Source organism: Carcharodon carcharias, chromosome 7, assembly GCF_017639515.1.
Source record: "Carcharodon carcharias isolate sCarCar2 chromosome 7, sCarCar2.pri, whole genome shotgun sequence".
In the NCBI taxonomy this organism is placed as follows: Eukaryota; Metazoa; Chordata; class Chondrichthyes; order Lamniformes; family Lamnidae; genus Carcharodon; species Carcharodon carcharias.
Window position 1 is genome coordinate 16,815,719 of NC_054473.1, and position 17,418 is coordinate 16,833,136.

Here is a 17,418-nt window from a genome sequence, read left to right on the forward strand (position 1 = left end):
AAAGGAGGTCATACATTTATATAGTGCCTTTCGTGATCTTAGGACGTCCCAAAGTGCTTCACAGCCAATGAAGCACTTGTGAAGCGTGGCCTCTTCACTTCAGCGTGAACGTTATTACGGAGGGACTGCAGCAGCCAATTTGTGCATAGCAAGCTCCCACAAAACGGCAACGTTATAATGACCGGATAGTCTTGCTTTTTTGTGATGTTCATCAAGGAATCACCAGGCTCCTGGGACAGCTCCCCTGTTACGTCCACCTGAGAGGGGAGACGGGACCTCATCCAAAATACCTCATGCCCGAACCCTCCGTGCACGGTTCGTTTTCGCTCAAGTCCACCCGTGGGAGTTGAACCCACCACCCTTCGGACTGAGAGGCGAGAATGCCACCAACCGAACCACGGCCGACAAATTATAGTCCTTAAAACCTCTCCCCCTCCCCCCCCCATCCCCCCACCACCTTCTCTATAACTCCTCTGCACCCCATAATCGCTCTAACTCCAACAAGAATTGCAGAAGGTTTTAGAAAGATTTTCTTCCTCTGATCTCTGCGTGTGTGTGTGTGTGTGTGAGAGAGAGACCTAACAGGTCATTCCAGGGACTTCCATTGCAGGGGGACAATGAGTGACAAGTAGCGGGGACTTCACCCAGCATCTGTGTAAAGCCCCATCAGACGAAGGAAACAGATCAATCTCAGCGATAACACATGACCGGGCACGGGGTGGGGGGGGAACGCAAGCACTGGGCTCTGCGCACAATATCTGGTGCAGATTCGTCCTGTACGCCGACGAACAAATGGAGAAACGCAAGACCCATTAAAAAGTTGCAGCGGATTATTGCAAACTTTCTCTGAAGTCCAAACGTGCTTAACTCCAATATTATTATTTTTTTTAAAAAAAAAGTTCACAAAACAGCTTTTATTGGGATTAAAAAAAAATTGGTGTTACATGTCGAAGAAGACATGACCCAGTAATTGTGACACTTGGCGGAGTGCCGAATTTTCCACGTTGTAAATCTTTGTAATAAGTTCTGGTATAAGGTTACAGAGCAAGGCGATTGGCCCTTGTCTCGCTCCGAGGGACGTACCTGAGTCCTGACTGGCTGCTTTTTAAATACGAGGTGGGGGGACTCCAGAGAAGGATTCTATATATATATATTATATATGTGTGTATGCGAGTGTGTTTGAAATTTACAACAAAAATTGAGAGACAGAGAGAGAGAGAGGGGGAGGCGGTGGGGAGCAAGATTGAAAAGGAGTGAAGCAGCTCCAGCAATTTCTCATGTAGGCTTGAGACTGCTCACAGTACAGGGCTGGGAGGGGAGGCTGCCGAAGATCTCGGTGATGCAGGACGCCAAACTGGATGATTTCATTTGTCATCTTCGCAAAGAAATGGTGAGTTTACAAGCCAGAAAGATGGAACACTGTCAGCGGCGATTTGTATTCGCTTTACTTTCTTTACAAAACCGGGTGCGGCGAGTTGTTTCAAAACTTATTAATTTTTTTATATAGTAAAGGGGGTGACAAAGTTCAGACTGAGAGCGGGGGTGGTGGGGGGCAACTGCAACTAAAATCCAGTATCGCTCTGGAACCTGTGATCAATTTTTAAATGATGCATAGGCCAGATTTTCATATTCTCCATTACGCTAATTCATGCAGTTTTAGAAATGTTAATATAATTGAGTTCCTGGGACCCAGCATGAAATTATGCTTTTGATTTTTTTTTCTCTCAGTTTAATGATTTTAGGGTTTTTTAGGGTTGCCCGGTTGAGATCCTAATGGGACCGTGATCCCGGGGCTGTAACTCCAGTCCAGGACGATGAGAGAGGCACAGGGGATAATTAGCAGTGCGAGTTGGAGAGGGGTCATAGAGGCTGATGCTGTGGACTATAGTGTCTAGCTGGCCCTGGCATTACATATCGGGCTAGTGTGGACTCCCCACCCCACCCTCTCCCGACACTTCTCTTCATTCAAAGAAAGGAGGCGGGGTGGGGGGAGTCGAATTTGAAAAGAGATTGCGTAGAGAGAATGCGGGAGCACAAATCCCAGGTTTGTGAAATGTAGCACGAAGCAGGCCAGGTGAGCTGTAAGCGTGTCCAGGTGTTCTCTAGGCAGCCCGGTTAGCATGTCCCTACCTGCTTGCAGTGCCGGAATGGAATGTATCCAGAGGGAGAGAGTCTGACCCTTTTCTTACTCATCCCCAACTCGTTGGGAAACAATGAGGGCGCTGCTTACTCCAGTGTGAGCCCCGACCCTTTTGGGTTGGGGGGTGGGGGATTGACTTTTCCTCATGAGAATTTCCTTTGCCTTGAAGTGCAGACATTTATGGAGAATATATAGTTAGAATCTCTACCAAGACTAGCGCTCCAGGAACTGGTTGGAGAAAGAGAAACCAGACTGAACAATTTTTTTTTGGCGGGAGGGAGGAGGAAGTTCTTCTCCCTCCCGACATTTGTTGTACCTTCACTTTCCTTTTCCCAGCTTGAGATATTGGGCCAGGAGCGGTGTGGAGGGTGTTTGAGCTAGTCATCTGGAAGCGTGATGGGCCGAGTGGGCTCATGTTCTGAAATCATTAAACTAAGCACAGAGGAGGGCTGCAACTTGGGATCTTGCTGCTCTGTATGGCTCAGGCTGACATCGTATAGAGCATTTATCTATCGTGTCACCAGAGGGAGCCTAGGATATTCAGTATATTCAGACGTTCAAACGTTCAGCAGTGAAATTTTCGGGTGCACATGACACCCAAGGCTTACACTAGATTGAGTGTTACTCTGGAGGAAGTCAACTCTTTTTTTGGCTGGGGTTGGGGGGTGAAATAAATGGAATGCATCTTTATTGAAAGAGCACCTACATATCCAGAGTGTGGCTTTTAGTTTACTGATGCACAAATCCTAGATTTGTAAATCAGTGTTGTAGCATCGAGGCTTCGTGGATATGCTGAACAGTTCATGGCTCACGCTTAATTTAATTTCAAAATATTTATTGTAAGAATCTGAACTTAATGGGAAGATATAAAAAACATCTTAGTCAGTCTGATAGGAAATAGTTATGAAAGTTATTTTTAATGTAGATTTCATTCCATCTTTCCCTTGATACAGAGCTGAGGTAATGGGTCAGGTTGCATATGCTCACAGATAACCTATTAAACACTGCTGGTCACACACACAATAGAGGTCCTGCAGATGGTAGGACAAAACGAGATCTGGAGCTAAGTAGATCTTCATGACACTGGTGCTTAGACAGTAATGGTAATTATTGTGGGTTTTAGTGGATTGGAAGGCATATTGATATGGGAGAAAAGCTGGGCAATCTCTAGTGTACAGAGGAACATGGGAGGAGGAATAGGCCATTCAGCTGCTCAAGCCTGCTCTGCCAATCAGTGAGATGATGGCTGATCTGAATCTTGACTCTATCCAGTTGCCTTGGTTCCGTATCCTTTTATACAATTACTTGGCAAAAATCTATCAATCTCAGATTTAAAATTATTGAGCTAGCATCTGCTGCTTTACGTGGGAGAACTCCAAACTTCTATCACTCTTTGTGTGAAGGTGGAGATATACATAGGTATGTGGCACAGAAATGGGCCATTTGGCCCAACCAGTCCATGCCAGCATTTATACATCACTCAAGCCTCCTCCCATCTTTCCTCATCTAATTCTATCATTGTAACCCTCCATTCCCTTCTCCCTCATATGCTTGTCTAGTTTCCCCTAAAATGCATCTATACTATTCCCTTCAACTGTTCCCTGTGGTAGCCAGTTCCACATTCTCACCACTCTCTGGGTGAAGAAGTTTACCTTAAATTCCAATTTGGAAGTCTTGGTTACTGCTGTATCTTATACGTAGTACATGAAACCAGGTGCATACACGTGTACAGGTACAAGTATACAGACATTGACCCACATGCGAAAGGTGTACACTAGTATGTACATACACTTACAATGCATATGCACACCCAATGTACAGATATACATTCACACATGCTCATGAAGAGGGATACACAACACATAGTGATACGAATGCAAATATGCACATTCCTAGGCACATACAGATACCCACACACAGTGAAATAAGCTTAGAAATGATTTTTCAGCAAATCAGAGGCCTTCCCTAGGAGATGTTATACTGTAATCATTAATGTTAAACAACGATAGAGAAATAATTACCTAAAATCAATGTTTCAATTGGAATTACTCATCATTTTCTTGTATTTTGTCTTTGACCAGATAAATATGAAGGAGGCAGGGGCTTGTCTTCGGGATCAAATGCAATGTATGATGCAGGCATTGCAGGACCTAAAACAGATCCATAGTATCAGCACCCTGAACCTGAAGGAGGAGGAGGCAGCCTTGCCCCCTGCCAAGGGGAGGAGCTCACACAGTTTTACCTCTGACGTCTCCGAATCGGACACATATGACTCCGCTTGTTGCCTAGCGTCTCCGAGAAGTGAGGACGAAGGCAGCCCATCAGTATTTGCATCACCCACCAGTGAGAGAAGCTTAGAGTTTGACTCTGGTTATTCAGAGGCATCTGGCCCCACGTTGACAAAGGCAGCACGAGTAGGAAGCTCACCATGTTTGAGAGAGAATAGACTTCCTACTGTTGGGATCTTGAGGAATAAAATTGGCTTGGGACTAAACAAAAAAGTAAGGCCAAAATCTACTTCCGATGTTTATTCGGAACAGTGTTCTTGGAAGATTTTCGATTATACGGATCCCAATGACTGGACAGTGAATTTGCTCTCACAGAGCAGGAATAGGCAGCCCCTTGTACTGGGGGACAACTGTTTTGCAGATCTGGTGGAAAACTGGATGGACCTACCAGAGGAGGTTGATGAGATGACGGAACCAAAGGCTAAGGATCACTCCGGCAGATGGTTGGGAAAGCCTCATGAATTCATCCTGAACATCTCTGGAAATGTCAGGCGTAAACTGGCCAACATTTCAAGGTCTGACAGGTCAAAGAGTACAGACCCCAAGCACCAAAGCAGCAGAGACAACAGCCATGCACATATGCTATCAAAGAGACTCTCTTGTCCGACAAATTTGGGTAATTACATGCCAAAGCTCTCTTATCTGCATCGTTCTCACTCTAACCTACCCCAGACGCATGAAGCATCAACAGACTTTGATAAGTTTATTGCTTTGATGAAAAGCAGAAGTAGGAAACCAATAATTTGCAAGGACACAATTAGTTATGTATAGAATAAACAAAGTGAACATTGATTCTTGCGCTTCCAACTTGAGGCGTATATTAATCTCATTTTTGTATCACTTTTTGATGTAAGCCAAAATGTATATAGCCATGTAGTTTGTGCACATACATTTTATATTTTATACAATGCCTTAAAATAAACACAAAAGATTCTTCAACAGTTTTGTTCGACATCTCTTTGTTTATTTGGATGTTAAATTCCAGCACAGATAAATCGCCACAATTATATAAATGTGGTGTAATCCTTTCAATGGCACTCTACAGATATTTGTCTTCATTACTTTTTTCTGGTCTGTGTCCATGATCTGACCCTCTCTACAGCTTTTCACTTCAATTTGATTCAAAGCAGAGCCGCAGCCAAGCTCAACCAGAATTGGCCCTCACTTTACAAACAATTAGCATCTGTTACCAAACAAAGTGGTTTCAATTAACTGTAGGTTCTCGCAGCCTAGGTGGCAACTATTTACTGTATGGTTTCCACACAGGGGAAAACGATTAAAATGCTCTTTACTTCCAGTGTATGGCGTTTCCATCATTAAGCAAGGAGTGAGATACACAGCAATCCTAGTTGGCATAGAAGTTACCATTTCCAAACTGTGGTCTTTTTACACCAGGGAGGAAATGTGAGGAGAGTTCAAAAGGGTGAAAACTAGCCATAGCCTTAAATTGTCCTAGAGGAATCATATTAGTCATTGAATTGCTTTGTGTTAATTCAGCAGTGTCAAGAGTTAAATCCATTAGGTAACATACCTAAATCCAGACTCTATTCAAAAGCCCATCACATCAAGTGTTAGTTTTAAAATTATGCAGCTCTTGCAAGGTGTCCTGCCCCATTGGAGAGTGTGATGAATTGAACATGTAGAACAAGCTGACCAAAATGAAGGGACTGTTCTCAGTGTATAACAAAATATAACTTGTAACTGAAGCTGTGATTACTTCAATGAATTGCGAAAATTAGCCTGTAACGAGTATATTGTCGATTTTACTTTCTAACACTCGTTACAACATAGGGAGTTTTTCAGTTACACCATTTATATACCGTGAGACTTCCCATTGGCACATACTTCACAACAAGGCTGCCTTGTTTCTGAGGGACTAGTGAATTCTCTTTGAAATCTATCAGGTAAGTGATACAATTCCTTTTTTGAAAGCAACCTCAGGGTCCAACCCTGCTTGGAGTCTACGTTTTTTTGGGTGACATTTTCCTCCAGTTAATAAGTTTTTCTTTTTGTTTTTACTTTTCATTCATTGTCCTGTCAAAATGAATAGTGTGGTTATTATTTGCTTCCAAATTGGCTAGTAAAATGCTGGTTTGGCATTTTCAGTCAGCACCATTACATTTATTTTTCTTTTCTATTAAAAATATTTTAATTTACAGGGAAATCCATGCTTATGAAGGTGAAAGATATCTGTGCTAAGGAACTGATCATTTTTTCACTACTGGCTTCCACAATGAAGTATTCGGCAAACATGGACAGGGTGCAGATGAAGTTGGCTATGTCTTAATCCTGACTGTGGATGACACTCCCATTTCCCACACTAATATGGTGGCTAGGCAGGTAATGGGTGGAAATGTAAACGCTCTGAGTGAGTCTAGCAATTTAGTGCCAATTATTACTGAATCAGGGGGCAGTTTTGTGTGATTGACTCATGACCATTACAGATTTTTTTTATTCGTTCACGGGATGTGGCATCGCTGGCTAGGCCAACATTTATTGCCCATCCCTAATTGCCCTTGAGAAGGTGGTGGTGAGCTGCCTTCTTGAACTGCTGCAGTCCATGTGGTGTAGGTACACCCACAATGCTGTTAGGGAGGAAGTTCCAGGATTTTGATCCAGCAACAGTGAAAGAACGACGATATATTTCCAAGTCAGGATGGTGAGCGGCTTGGAGGGGAACTTACAGGTGGTGGTGTTCCCACCTGTCTGCTGCCCTTGTCCTTCTAGATGGTAGCAGTCGTGGGTTTGGAAGGTGCTGTCTAAGAAGCCTTGGTAAGTTGTGACTGCTCCAGTTCATGCCACTTGGCATCTTTACAGTGAACAAAAAGAAATATACAGAAGATATATTCATCCCCTCAATCTGGGTTGGATTCAAATCTAGATCCTGGAATGAAACAACAGTGCAGTCTAGATTTTCTGCTGGAGGTTACTTTAAAGAGGATTGCTGTCAGAGTTTAAGACAATCTGAAATGTAGGCTTTTGACTGTCCACAGTCTGAACTTTGGCATCACTTTTTAATGATAATTAAGTGTCCGCACACAACAGTGGGAACCTAAACCATTAGTTGTGGTGCTTCACTGGATTATTACCTTCATAAAATATTTTTGTGAGAGAAAACACAGTAGCATTTAAAAATATCCAAGCTTTGCAATGTTGATAGACCAACAATGCTGAGATTTCTAAAAGACTATCAGAAACTAGTGCAAGTGGCTGGGTGAGAGGGACAGGGTGGAAGTCTCAATACCCTGCCGTTTCACTGGATCTGGTAGAAAACAGTGCGAAGATCAAAATCTTCTTCATCTTCCTCAGTTTTAAAGTCTATCTCAAACTTTAGGGACTTCACATGTTCCTCGATCTTCTTCTTACTGAGCATCGTCACAATCTCTGACAATCTGAAAAGAAAACAGCAAAATATTAATAGATATTAATGAGAAATCTGAAGATAAGTACTACGTATAACACAACTATGTGTGACATCACAAACTATTGGCTTTTTGATTGTATAATGTGTCCTTATGATTCAGTTGATTCAAACAGGATGGATTATTTCACTCTTTTAAAAGGCAATATTTTTTTTGTGCTCATTTCTGGATGGTTATTGGAAGGGTAAATTTCTGTGTCCTATCACTGTGTCTGAATCTCCAACACTTTCCTCGCCACAAGTCATCACAGAGAAGAGGATTTTTGTCTCTTCAATTCAAGTTGTGTGTAGATCTATGTTCCAGAAGTGAAAGGATTGAAGGCTTATACAACCACATCTGGAATGTTGGCATATATAATTTAATGCAATAAAGTGTGATGTATTATATGTTGGTTATAATATCAGATTGGAAGCTGAAAGCTAGCTCACAGATCCAAAAATAAAGTTCTGCTCAGTACATGGTATTCGGTTCACGTCTGGGCATCCAGCTTTAAAAAAATAAAGACTTACATTAATATAGCACTTTTCATGGCCACCAGGCAACCCAAAACATGTTACAGCTAACGAAGTGCTACTTTGGAAGTATATTTTGGTTATTCTGGTCTTGGGGGAACTCTAGCGACAGTTTACCAGGATAATACTTGGGATGAAAGGACTTCGCTATAACATGGGACTGGGCTAACTTGGGTCGTATTCCCTAGAGCTGAGGAGCTTAAGGGTGATCTAGTTGAGGCGTTTAAAATAATGAAGGAAATTGACAGCAAAGATAGGGAGTGACTCTGCCCTCTAATTGGGAAACTGGAACAAGGGCACGGTTTCTTAAAATGTGCACTAGGTTGCTTGCAAGTTAATGCAGAAGAATATGAAACAAAATTCCATTAATACAGAATTAATTGAGGTGTTTGAAAGAGTGATACATATTTAGAAAGGGGCATGGAATGTAGGCAAGAAGTTGGAAATTGCTATCCGAACGGTAAAGCAGACTCTAATGGGCTGATTGGCACACTCTTATTCATAATCCTCAAAGGTTATGATTATTTGCACATATTGGGGAAAGTCCTTTGATGACTTAGGGATTCTCGGAGCAACTCAAGCAAAGAATCAAAAAAGTTCCAAATACCTCTATAGTTCACTTGTGCTCTGTCATTATGGGGAAAGACGCGGGAAAAGTAAAATTCGAGGCCAAAGATAGTCACCAAGAATCAAATAGGGAATTCAGAAGAAATGTCTTTTGCCTAGAAAGTAGTGAGCATATGGAATTCGCTACCACAGGGAGTAGTTGAGGTGAATAATATTGATGCATTCAAGAATAAGCTAAATAATAACATGAAGGAGAAGGGAATAGAAGGTTTTGCTGTTAGATAAGGAAGGAGGGGAGGAGGCTTGAGTGGACTATAAAGACCAGCATGGACTGCTTGGACTCAGTGGTCTGATTCTGCGCTGTATTTTCTATGTAATTCTATACATTTATATTTTGTATTTAGTAAGGACAATATCTTACATTTATACAGCACATAGTTACAAAAATGGAATGCTGAGTCAATGGATGAGATGGGAGGGGTCACCAAAAGTTTCAAATAAGGGTCTCAAAAGTAGGAGGGGGTGGGAGAATAGTGTATCAATACTCAATAGTTTATAACTTGCTGCTTTTTCAAACTATTTCATAGAAACTACAAAATTAAACCCTTATTGTTCAGCTGCATTGAAAATGAAACATACAATGCTGTATTTTCAATGGCCCAATTAAAATTAGTTTGCTTGACGAACTACAAGAAGATTTTGAGCAGCTGCTATTTAACAGGTGTTGCCTCACAGTCATGTTTGCCTATTACTTGACTAATTACCCTTTTCTCAAATGTATTCATGAATAAGAGACTCATATTATTATTAAAGGCACATAATTTTAAACCATATGTATAATGAGTGGGTCATTTCCTCCAGTTAAACTCTGGAAAGGACAAAGGCATGCTCTTCAGCACCCACCACAAAACTCTGCTCCCTCTTGACCAATTCCATCCATCTCCCTCCTGTCCCTAGTAAATATCTTTAGCTGGACTAGGATGTTTGCAACCTCAGCATCCTATGTGACCGAGCTGAGTTTCTAATCCCATACTCCCCCATCACAAAGGCCACCTACTTTTGCCTACATAGCTCCAAGTCTTCGCCCCACCTCAGCTCATCGGCTGTTGAAACTCTCAGTCATGTTTTTGTTAGCTCTCAAATTGACTGCTCCAATGTTTTCCCAACCAGCTATCCATCTGCCACCCTCCATAAACTTGAGATCATCCAAAATTCTGCTGTCCGCATGCCAATCCATACCACCCCAGTCAAATGACATACCTGTGCTCGCTGACCTACAATGGCTTCTGGTTTACCAATACCTTGCTTTTAAAATTCTCAATGTTGTGTTCAAATCATGGTCTTGCCCCTTCCAACCTTTGTAACTTTCTCTGGCCCTACAACCCTAAAAGAACTTCGCATTCTCCCAACTCTGGCCTTTTGTGTTTCCCCACTCCTTTCCCCACCATTGACAGTTCTGTCTTCAGTTGTTTAGATCATTATCTCAGGAATTCCTTCCCTAAGCCTCTCTGCTTCTCCCCTTTTTAAAAGAAGCCCCTTACAGCCTACCTCTTGGACCAAGCTTTTAGCTAATAGTCTTAATATCTCCTTCTTTGGCTCAGTGTCAATTCTTGTCTGATTATGCTCCTGTGAAGTCCCTTTAGCAAAGACATTATATAAATGCAGACTGTCGTTATTAGGGTTTGGATGGGTTATGTATAGATTAATAAATACCTGGGATTGAGATTACAGAATTAATCAAGGGGCTCAGACAGTTTTTATCAGTAAGAACAGACATCTGCGAATGGTTGAAGGATTGAGATGATTTTACAAACCACAAGAACTACCTTTGAGTTTTTTAAAAATTCATCATGGGATGTAGGCATCGCCACATAGGCCAGCATTTACTGCCAATTCCTAGTTGCCCTTGAGAAGGTGATGGTGAGCTGCCTTCTTGAACTGCTGCAGTCCATGTGGTGTAGGTACACCCATCGTGCTGTTAGGGAGGGAGTTCCAGGATTTTGACCCAACGACAGTGAAGGAACGGCGATATATTTTCAAGTCAGGATGGTGAGTGGCTTGGAGGGAAACTTCCAGGTGGTGGTGTTCCCATCTATCTGCTGCCCTTGTCCTTCTGGTTGGTCATGGTCGTGGGTTTGGAAGGTGCTGTCGAAGGAGCCTTGGTGAATTCCTGCAGTGCATCTGGTAGATGGTACACACTGCTGCTACTGTGCGTTGGTGGTGGAAGGAGTGAATGTTTGTGGATGGGGTGCCAATCAAGTGGGGTGCTTTGTCCTGGATGGTGTCAAGCTCCTTGAGTGTTGTTGGACCTGCGCTCATCCAGCATTAACCATCATCTAAGTGCAAATATTAAAGTGCTTTCCAGAGTTGGATATACGTTAGCTTCACGGGGCTGGTTTTAAGTAGATATATAGTCATAATTGAGCAATCAATGCACAGTATTGATAGGATGATAATCAATAGGATCCAGACTAATTGTGAAGCCTGATTGGAAGTTTGACAAATAATGCATAACTGCTGGAAAATTCCATGGTCAATCTTATGTCTGTGCACCCTTCCTATTTACAAAATATTACTTACGATGTCACATTTTGTTACACTTCCCCATCAATTTAGAAATTCCTAGTTCTGCAATTATTGTGGAAACAGCCTATGCAACTTGATGTTCAGTAATTATCACCACTCGCTAATGGCTGCAATGTACCATCGAATTTTTGTGTCGACCACCTCCTCAGTCTGTGAAGCAGACATACTTTGCTGCTTTCCAGGGCCCCCAAACTATTGCCACATAATCATTAAATAATATACAATCAAAGTAATATGTAAAAGTAAGGACAGTCTGTATGACTTTAAAATGAGGACAGCATTGTGTCTGCAAGGCTTGGGTCCAATATCCCCACTCTTTAACCTCACTTCACTTGAAGACTATATTTGGTCTTGACACTCGGGGTAACTTTGCCTTTATGTAGAAGTGTAAAAGAGGCAACACCTACTCAGCTATCTGTTTTTCATTGCTTCTGATTTTTATTTCAATTGAAGATGATCCGCTATAACCCATTTTACACATTGCCGCACAATGTCAAGATGCATCCCTCCTAGTGCAGCTGGGTTGGTTGACCAGGTATTAAAAAAATTTGAGTAAGTGTCACTTCCAAGGTAGAAAATTGGCAAGTTCTAAGTGTTGCTTTCTAGTAAACATACTGACGACTAATTCAACCAACCAGTAGACGTAATAGTTTTGCGACGGATGCAGAGTGGGATAATTTTAAAGAGGAGAATTTCTTCTCCATTTTGTGGATACCACCCCACCCCCCAGCCTTCACAGATCAGCAGCAGATTGGTGATGCCAAACTGTTCATGGTAAGCTCCTCGGACAATTCCAGTGTTGATCAACATGGAGAGCACAGAGAAAGATTTCACCGTATGGCCTTTAAAAGGGATTTCATAACCGTTTTAACTTCTTAGCATCAAAAGCCTTCAAAGCCAATTTTCTTGACTTCTGCTACTGAGAAATGTCTCTTTGGGTGCAAAGGTTAGGCAACAGGGGTGGAGTCCTGTTACTCAGTCATCTTTATAATGCACTGGGATTTCTGAGGCTTGTACCAAGCAGTGGGGAGCAGAGACCATAAAATTGGGAGGTGTGAAGTTGAAGAGGACACAAATGGTGGGTCAGACCCCTTTCTTCCCAGTGATGCACCAGATCATTAGGTCATCTACCAGCTTATCTCCGAGATCTGTGGTTTGGCCCACAGCTGGACTCCTATTTCTGCTCCATTTCCCATGCAGATGGTGTGTCTGGAGTACACCTAACCCACCAAATTTGGGCAGAGCTCAGAGTGCGTGCGTATATGTGTGTGTGTGTGTGTGTGTGTGTGTGTGTGTGTGTGTGTCTATCTACGTGTGTGTATGTCTGTGTGGGTGCATGTGTGTGTGTGTGTCCAAAGATAGATATAAATAAACATTTAGGTACATTCCTCTCTGCTATTTAATGGAGATATTAAACCATTTATTTTAAGCAGGTTAACATCTCCTTAGAAATAGGATGGACATAATCTAAGCTTGTTACAGGTTTGTACAGCAACACCCCTACTATAATTTCTAGCTTAGGACACTATCTACTGTCTATTCTGTGCCCTTGGTCCCTGGCAATTTAGCCCTCCATGCTCAGGCAACTCATTCTTGTATTTTATTTAGTGGCTGACCGATCGGTGAATAGAAACCTAAATCAGAACACACACGCGCACACACACACCAGCAGAGTTCTGCTATGGTCTGGTACTATCAGGAGCTCCTGTGCTTTTCTTTGTAAAGTGATAGGAAATGTCTTGGAACGGTATCAGAGGAAATAGCCACAGGCGGATGTTTACTCCAACCGTCAAACAGCAGCTACAATTTTACATCCTTCAGCTGCTGGCTCAGAGGATAACCTCCAGCCTTGGGAACCCACACTCACATGCACAGAAATGTAAGACATTTCCAACAACTACAACAAACAAGTAAAATCCTGGACAGTGGAGTCGTGTAAATATAAGACTCCTTAATGTACCTGCTGAGGTCTGGTTAGCTCAGTTCCACTGAACCCATTGACTCACCCACTTTCTAGTTTAAGGAAGTCTACGATCCAGGAGGGAGAGAAACACTGAAGGTTTCTGTCTGTCCCGCATTCACAGGCAATGGGAAGGGGGAAGGAACAAAAAAGGAATTAGTCAGAAGTTCTCCCTGGCCCTCAGTCTTTCTTCCTTATCCTTTTTTGTTTCCCGTTGTCACCCAAGTGGCTAAAACATATAAAGGTTAAATAATGTTCAAGAAAATGCAGGTTTAGATGATCACAGGACTTCACCTGGGTGCGAATTATGTTTGTATTTTCATACTAGCATTTCAATGGAGCTATGAAGTGCACTATTATACAAATATATATTGCTTAATGTTTATTGTGTGCAATTTTAATTGGAGGATCAGTTCATCTTTTAACAGGGGTTCAGTAATTGGACTTCATTTAAATATCACACAGCAATGTAACGGAAGCAATTACTCATGCCTTTGTGGAGATAATCCGATTATCTATATACATATTTAGACAATTGGAACTTTCAATCCCATCGTCCAAGTCCCTCTGTAAGTAACAATACAATCATTTACATCTTCTGAGTTCCTTTTTACTCTAGCTATAATGAAGAGATTTCAGAGCAAAGGTGCCAAAGATTATTATTAATTTAACTGGCAAACATTGCTGTAACCAAAGACCTTTCTTTTTAATTCCTTCATGGGATGTCGCCCTTGAGAATATGGTGGTGAGCTGCCTTCTTGAACTACTGCAGTCTGTGTGGTAAAGCACTTCTACAGTGCGGTTAGGGAGAGGGTTCCAAGGTTTTGACTGAACATCGATGAAGGAACACTGATACATTCCACTTTAAGATGGTTTGTGTTTTGGAAAGGAACTTGTAGATGGTGTTATTCCCATGTGCCTATTGCTCTCGTCCTCCAAAATGGTAGAAGTCACAGGTTTGGAAGATGTTGCCGAAGGAGCCTTGGCGAGTTACTGCAGTGCATCCTGTAGATGGTGCACACTACACCCACAGTGCGTTGGAGGGAGTGAATGTTTAAGATGGAGGAAGGAGTGCCAATCCTGGATGACATCTATCTTCTCAAATGTTGTTGGAGCTGCACTCATCCAGGCAAATGGAGGGCATTCCATCACACTCCTGACTTGTGTCTTGTAGGTGGTGGAGAGGCTTTGAGGAGTCAGGAATTGAGTCATTTGCTCCAGAATACATTGCCTGTGACCTGATTCGTAGCCACAGTATTTATGTGGCTGGTCCAGTTAAGTTTCTGATCACTGGTAATCCCGGGGATGTTGATAGTAAGGGACTTAACAATGATCATGCTTTGAATGTCAAAGAGAGATGATTAGATTCTCTCTTTTTGGAGATGGTTGTTGCCTGGCACTTGTAAGGCACAAATGTTACTTGCCATTTATCAGCCCAAGCCTAAATGTTGTCCAGGTCTTGCTCCTTTAAGAGAGCAATTCCAAGAGGTTTAATGCACAAACACTGATGTGACACATGGCCTTGTGATCAATGTTTTTGAATGTAGTCACACAGACCTGTAGATGTTAGCTGGCTAAGTTTGTTATCCTCTCCTGTAAAGAGATCCTGGGTGGACTGTTGCAAGTCACGACTGACTATTGAGTAGGTTGAAAGAGCGTGTTTGGAAATGGAATGTGGTGTTGTCTTCCAAATTAATGCTCATCTTTGCTGGGCCTCCATATTTGAATCCCTCTGATCAGGTTTCTGTCTCTGTCTTTTTACCAAACAAGCTGTTATCAAAGTCACAAATATAAGACTGTGATAAAACTAAACTATCCCTCCTCGTTCTTCTCAACCTGTCTGCAGCCTTTCCTGTGCTTGAGCCCACTATCATCCATCAATGCCTCTCCCAGTTGTTGTGCAGCTGGGTGGGATTGCACTTGCCTGGTTCCATTGTTATTTATTCATTTAAATCCAGAGAATCACCTGCAATGGCTTCTCTTCCCATTCTGCACAGTCACCTCTGTTGTCCCCTAAGGATCTCTTCCTGGCTCCTATTTCTCATCTATATGCTGTTCCTGAATGACATCATCCAAAAGCATAGTGTTAGTTTTCACCAGTATGCTGATGACAGCCAGCTCTGCCTCACCACCACCTCTCTCGACTCCTCCACTGTTGCTAAATTATCAGACTAAATTACCAGTGCTGGATGAGCAGAAATTTGCCCCAACTAAATATTGGGAAAACTGGAGGTATTCTCTTAAGACCTCAGCACAAACTCTGTTTCCAAGCCACTGAGGCATCCCTCTCCCTGACAATCGATTGAGACTGAACCAGACTTTTCCCAATCTTGGTGCCATATTTGACCGCGAGACGAGTGTCTGACCACTTATCCATGCCATAATTAACATCACCCAACTCCATCCCTGCCTCAGCTCACCTATTGCTGAAACCCTCACCCCTGCCTTTGTTACCTTTAGACTTAACTATTCCAATGTATTGGTGACTATTCCAAGCTCTGAAGAAGAGTCAGACTGACTTGAAATGTTAACTCTGTTTCTGTCTCCACAGATGCTGCCAGATCTGCTGAGTTTTTCCAACCATTTTCTGTTTTGATTCCAATGTGCTCCTGGCCGACCTCCCACGTTCTGCCCCATGTAAACTTGAGATCACTCAAAAATAAAACAAGTACTTCGAAGAGAAAGTTTGCACTTGTATAGCACCATTCATGACTCAGGATGTGGCAGAAGTGCTTTGCAGTTAAAAAATGCTTCAGAAATGTGGTCACTATGGGAATCAAATACAATGGAAGCACGTTTTCGTGTGATCCGATCCTGGACTCAGAGGTCTTTATGTAGATACTGGTTTTACAGGGTTCTGCACATTGCTGACTTGGCAGCTGGTTTTGTCGGCTCTGATTCTGGATTGGTGGGGGCAAGTTTAACCAACCCGTCTGTCAATAATCTGATGGGATTGGGTGAAATACCCAACTCAGTTTTACTCTTTATGAAAATCAGCGTAGACTCCTGTGGAGATAGGCGACCACACTTCTGAAGCATTTTTTAACTGCAAAGCACTTCTGCCACATCCTGAGTCATGAATGGTGCTATATAAGTGCAAACTTTCTCTTCGAAGTATTTGTTTTATTTTCACCATGCGCTGGTGTCCTGGAAATTCTTCAACAATATGAAACAGGTGCGCTCTTTAAAAATGACATTTTCCAAAAAAAAATCCAACTTGTATTTATATAGCGCCTTTGCTGTAGTAAAACATCCCAAAACGCTTCACCGGAGCATCATCAAACAAAATTTGGTACTGAGCCACGTAAGGAGATATCAGGGCCAATGACTAAAAGCTTGTTTGAAGAGGTAGGTTTTCAGGATTGAGAGGTGAGGGGTTAAAACCAGCATCCCAAATAATCCTATGGGTTACCCACCCGGTGATTTTGTTCAAAATTGTGCCCTCAGGAAAATTAGAGGAGCTGAATTTTATTTAAATGGAGAAAGACTGCAGAAAGTTGCAGCACAGAGGGATTTGGGGGTCCTCGTGCATGAATCACCAAAAGCTAGCACACAAGTTCAGCAGATAATAGGGAAGGCAAATGGAATGTTAGCCTTTATTTCAAAGGGAATGGAGTATAAAAATAGGGAAATCTTGCTAAAACTGTACAAGGCACTAGTTAGACCATACCTAGAAGGACAAGGGCAGCAGATAGATGGGAACACTACCACATGGAAGTTCCCCTTCAAGTCAATCACCATTCTGACTTGGAAATATGTTGCTGTTCCTTCACTGTCGCTAGGTCAAAATCCTGGAACTCCCATCCTAACAGCATTGTGGGTGTACCTACACTACATGGACCGCAGCATTTCAAGAAGGCAGCTCACCACCACCTTCTCAAGGGCAACTAAGGATGGGCAATAAATGCTGGCCCAGCCAGCAAAGCCCACATCCCGTGAATGA

At 42.4% G+C, this 17,418-nt stretch overlaps 2 protein-coding genes across 5 annotated transcripts in view; one reads left to right on the forward strand and one right to left on the reverse strand.

The window, feature by feature from the left end:
* The first annotated feature begins 996 nt into the window (after positions 1-996).
* inka1a (inka box actin regulator 1a) lies at positions 997-5,367 on the forward strand. Its single transcript, XM_041192521.1, has 2 exons — positions 997-1,390; positions 4,222-5,367. The coding sequence occupies exons 1-2, from the start codon at positions 1,340-1,342 to the stop codon at positions 5,197-5,199; spliced, it is 1,029 nt and encodes a 342-aa protein (XP_041048455.1). The 5' UTR covers positions 997-1,339; the 3' UTR covers positions 5,200-5,367.
* A 1,711-nt stretch (positions 5,368-7,078) lies between these two features.
* Positions 7,079-17,418, reverse strand: part of LOC121279936 (ubiquitin-like modifier-activating enzyme 1) — a 252,922-nt gene continuing 242,582 nt past the window's right edge. For all 4 annotated transcript variants that reach the window (XM_041191513.1, XM_041191514.1, XM_041191515.1 and 1 more), the window contains exon 25: positions 7,079-7,820. In XM_041191513.1, coding sequence (XP_041047447.1) covers positions 7,682-7,820 — 139 coding nt within the window. In that variant the 3' untranslated portion in view covers positions 7,079-7,681. The remainder of the gene's footprint in view (positions 7,821-17,418) is intronic.

What these genes read in the sequence shown, in the direction of transcription:
- inka1a (XM_041192521.1), top strand. Translation starts at nt 1,340, where the DNA reads ATGCAGGACGCCAAACTGGATGATTTCATTTGTCATCTTCGCAAAGAA. An exon ending in GTCATCTTCGCAAAGAAATG is followed by an intron (nt 1,391 to 4,221) that starts GTGAGTTTACAA and finishes GTCTTTGACCAG; the next exon opens with ATAAATATGAAGGAGGCAGG.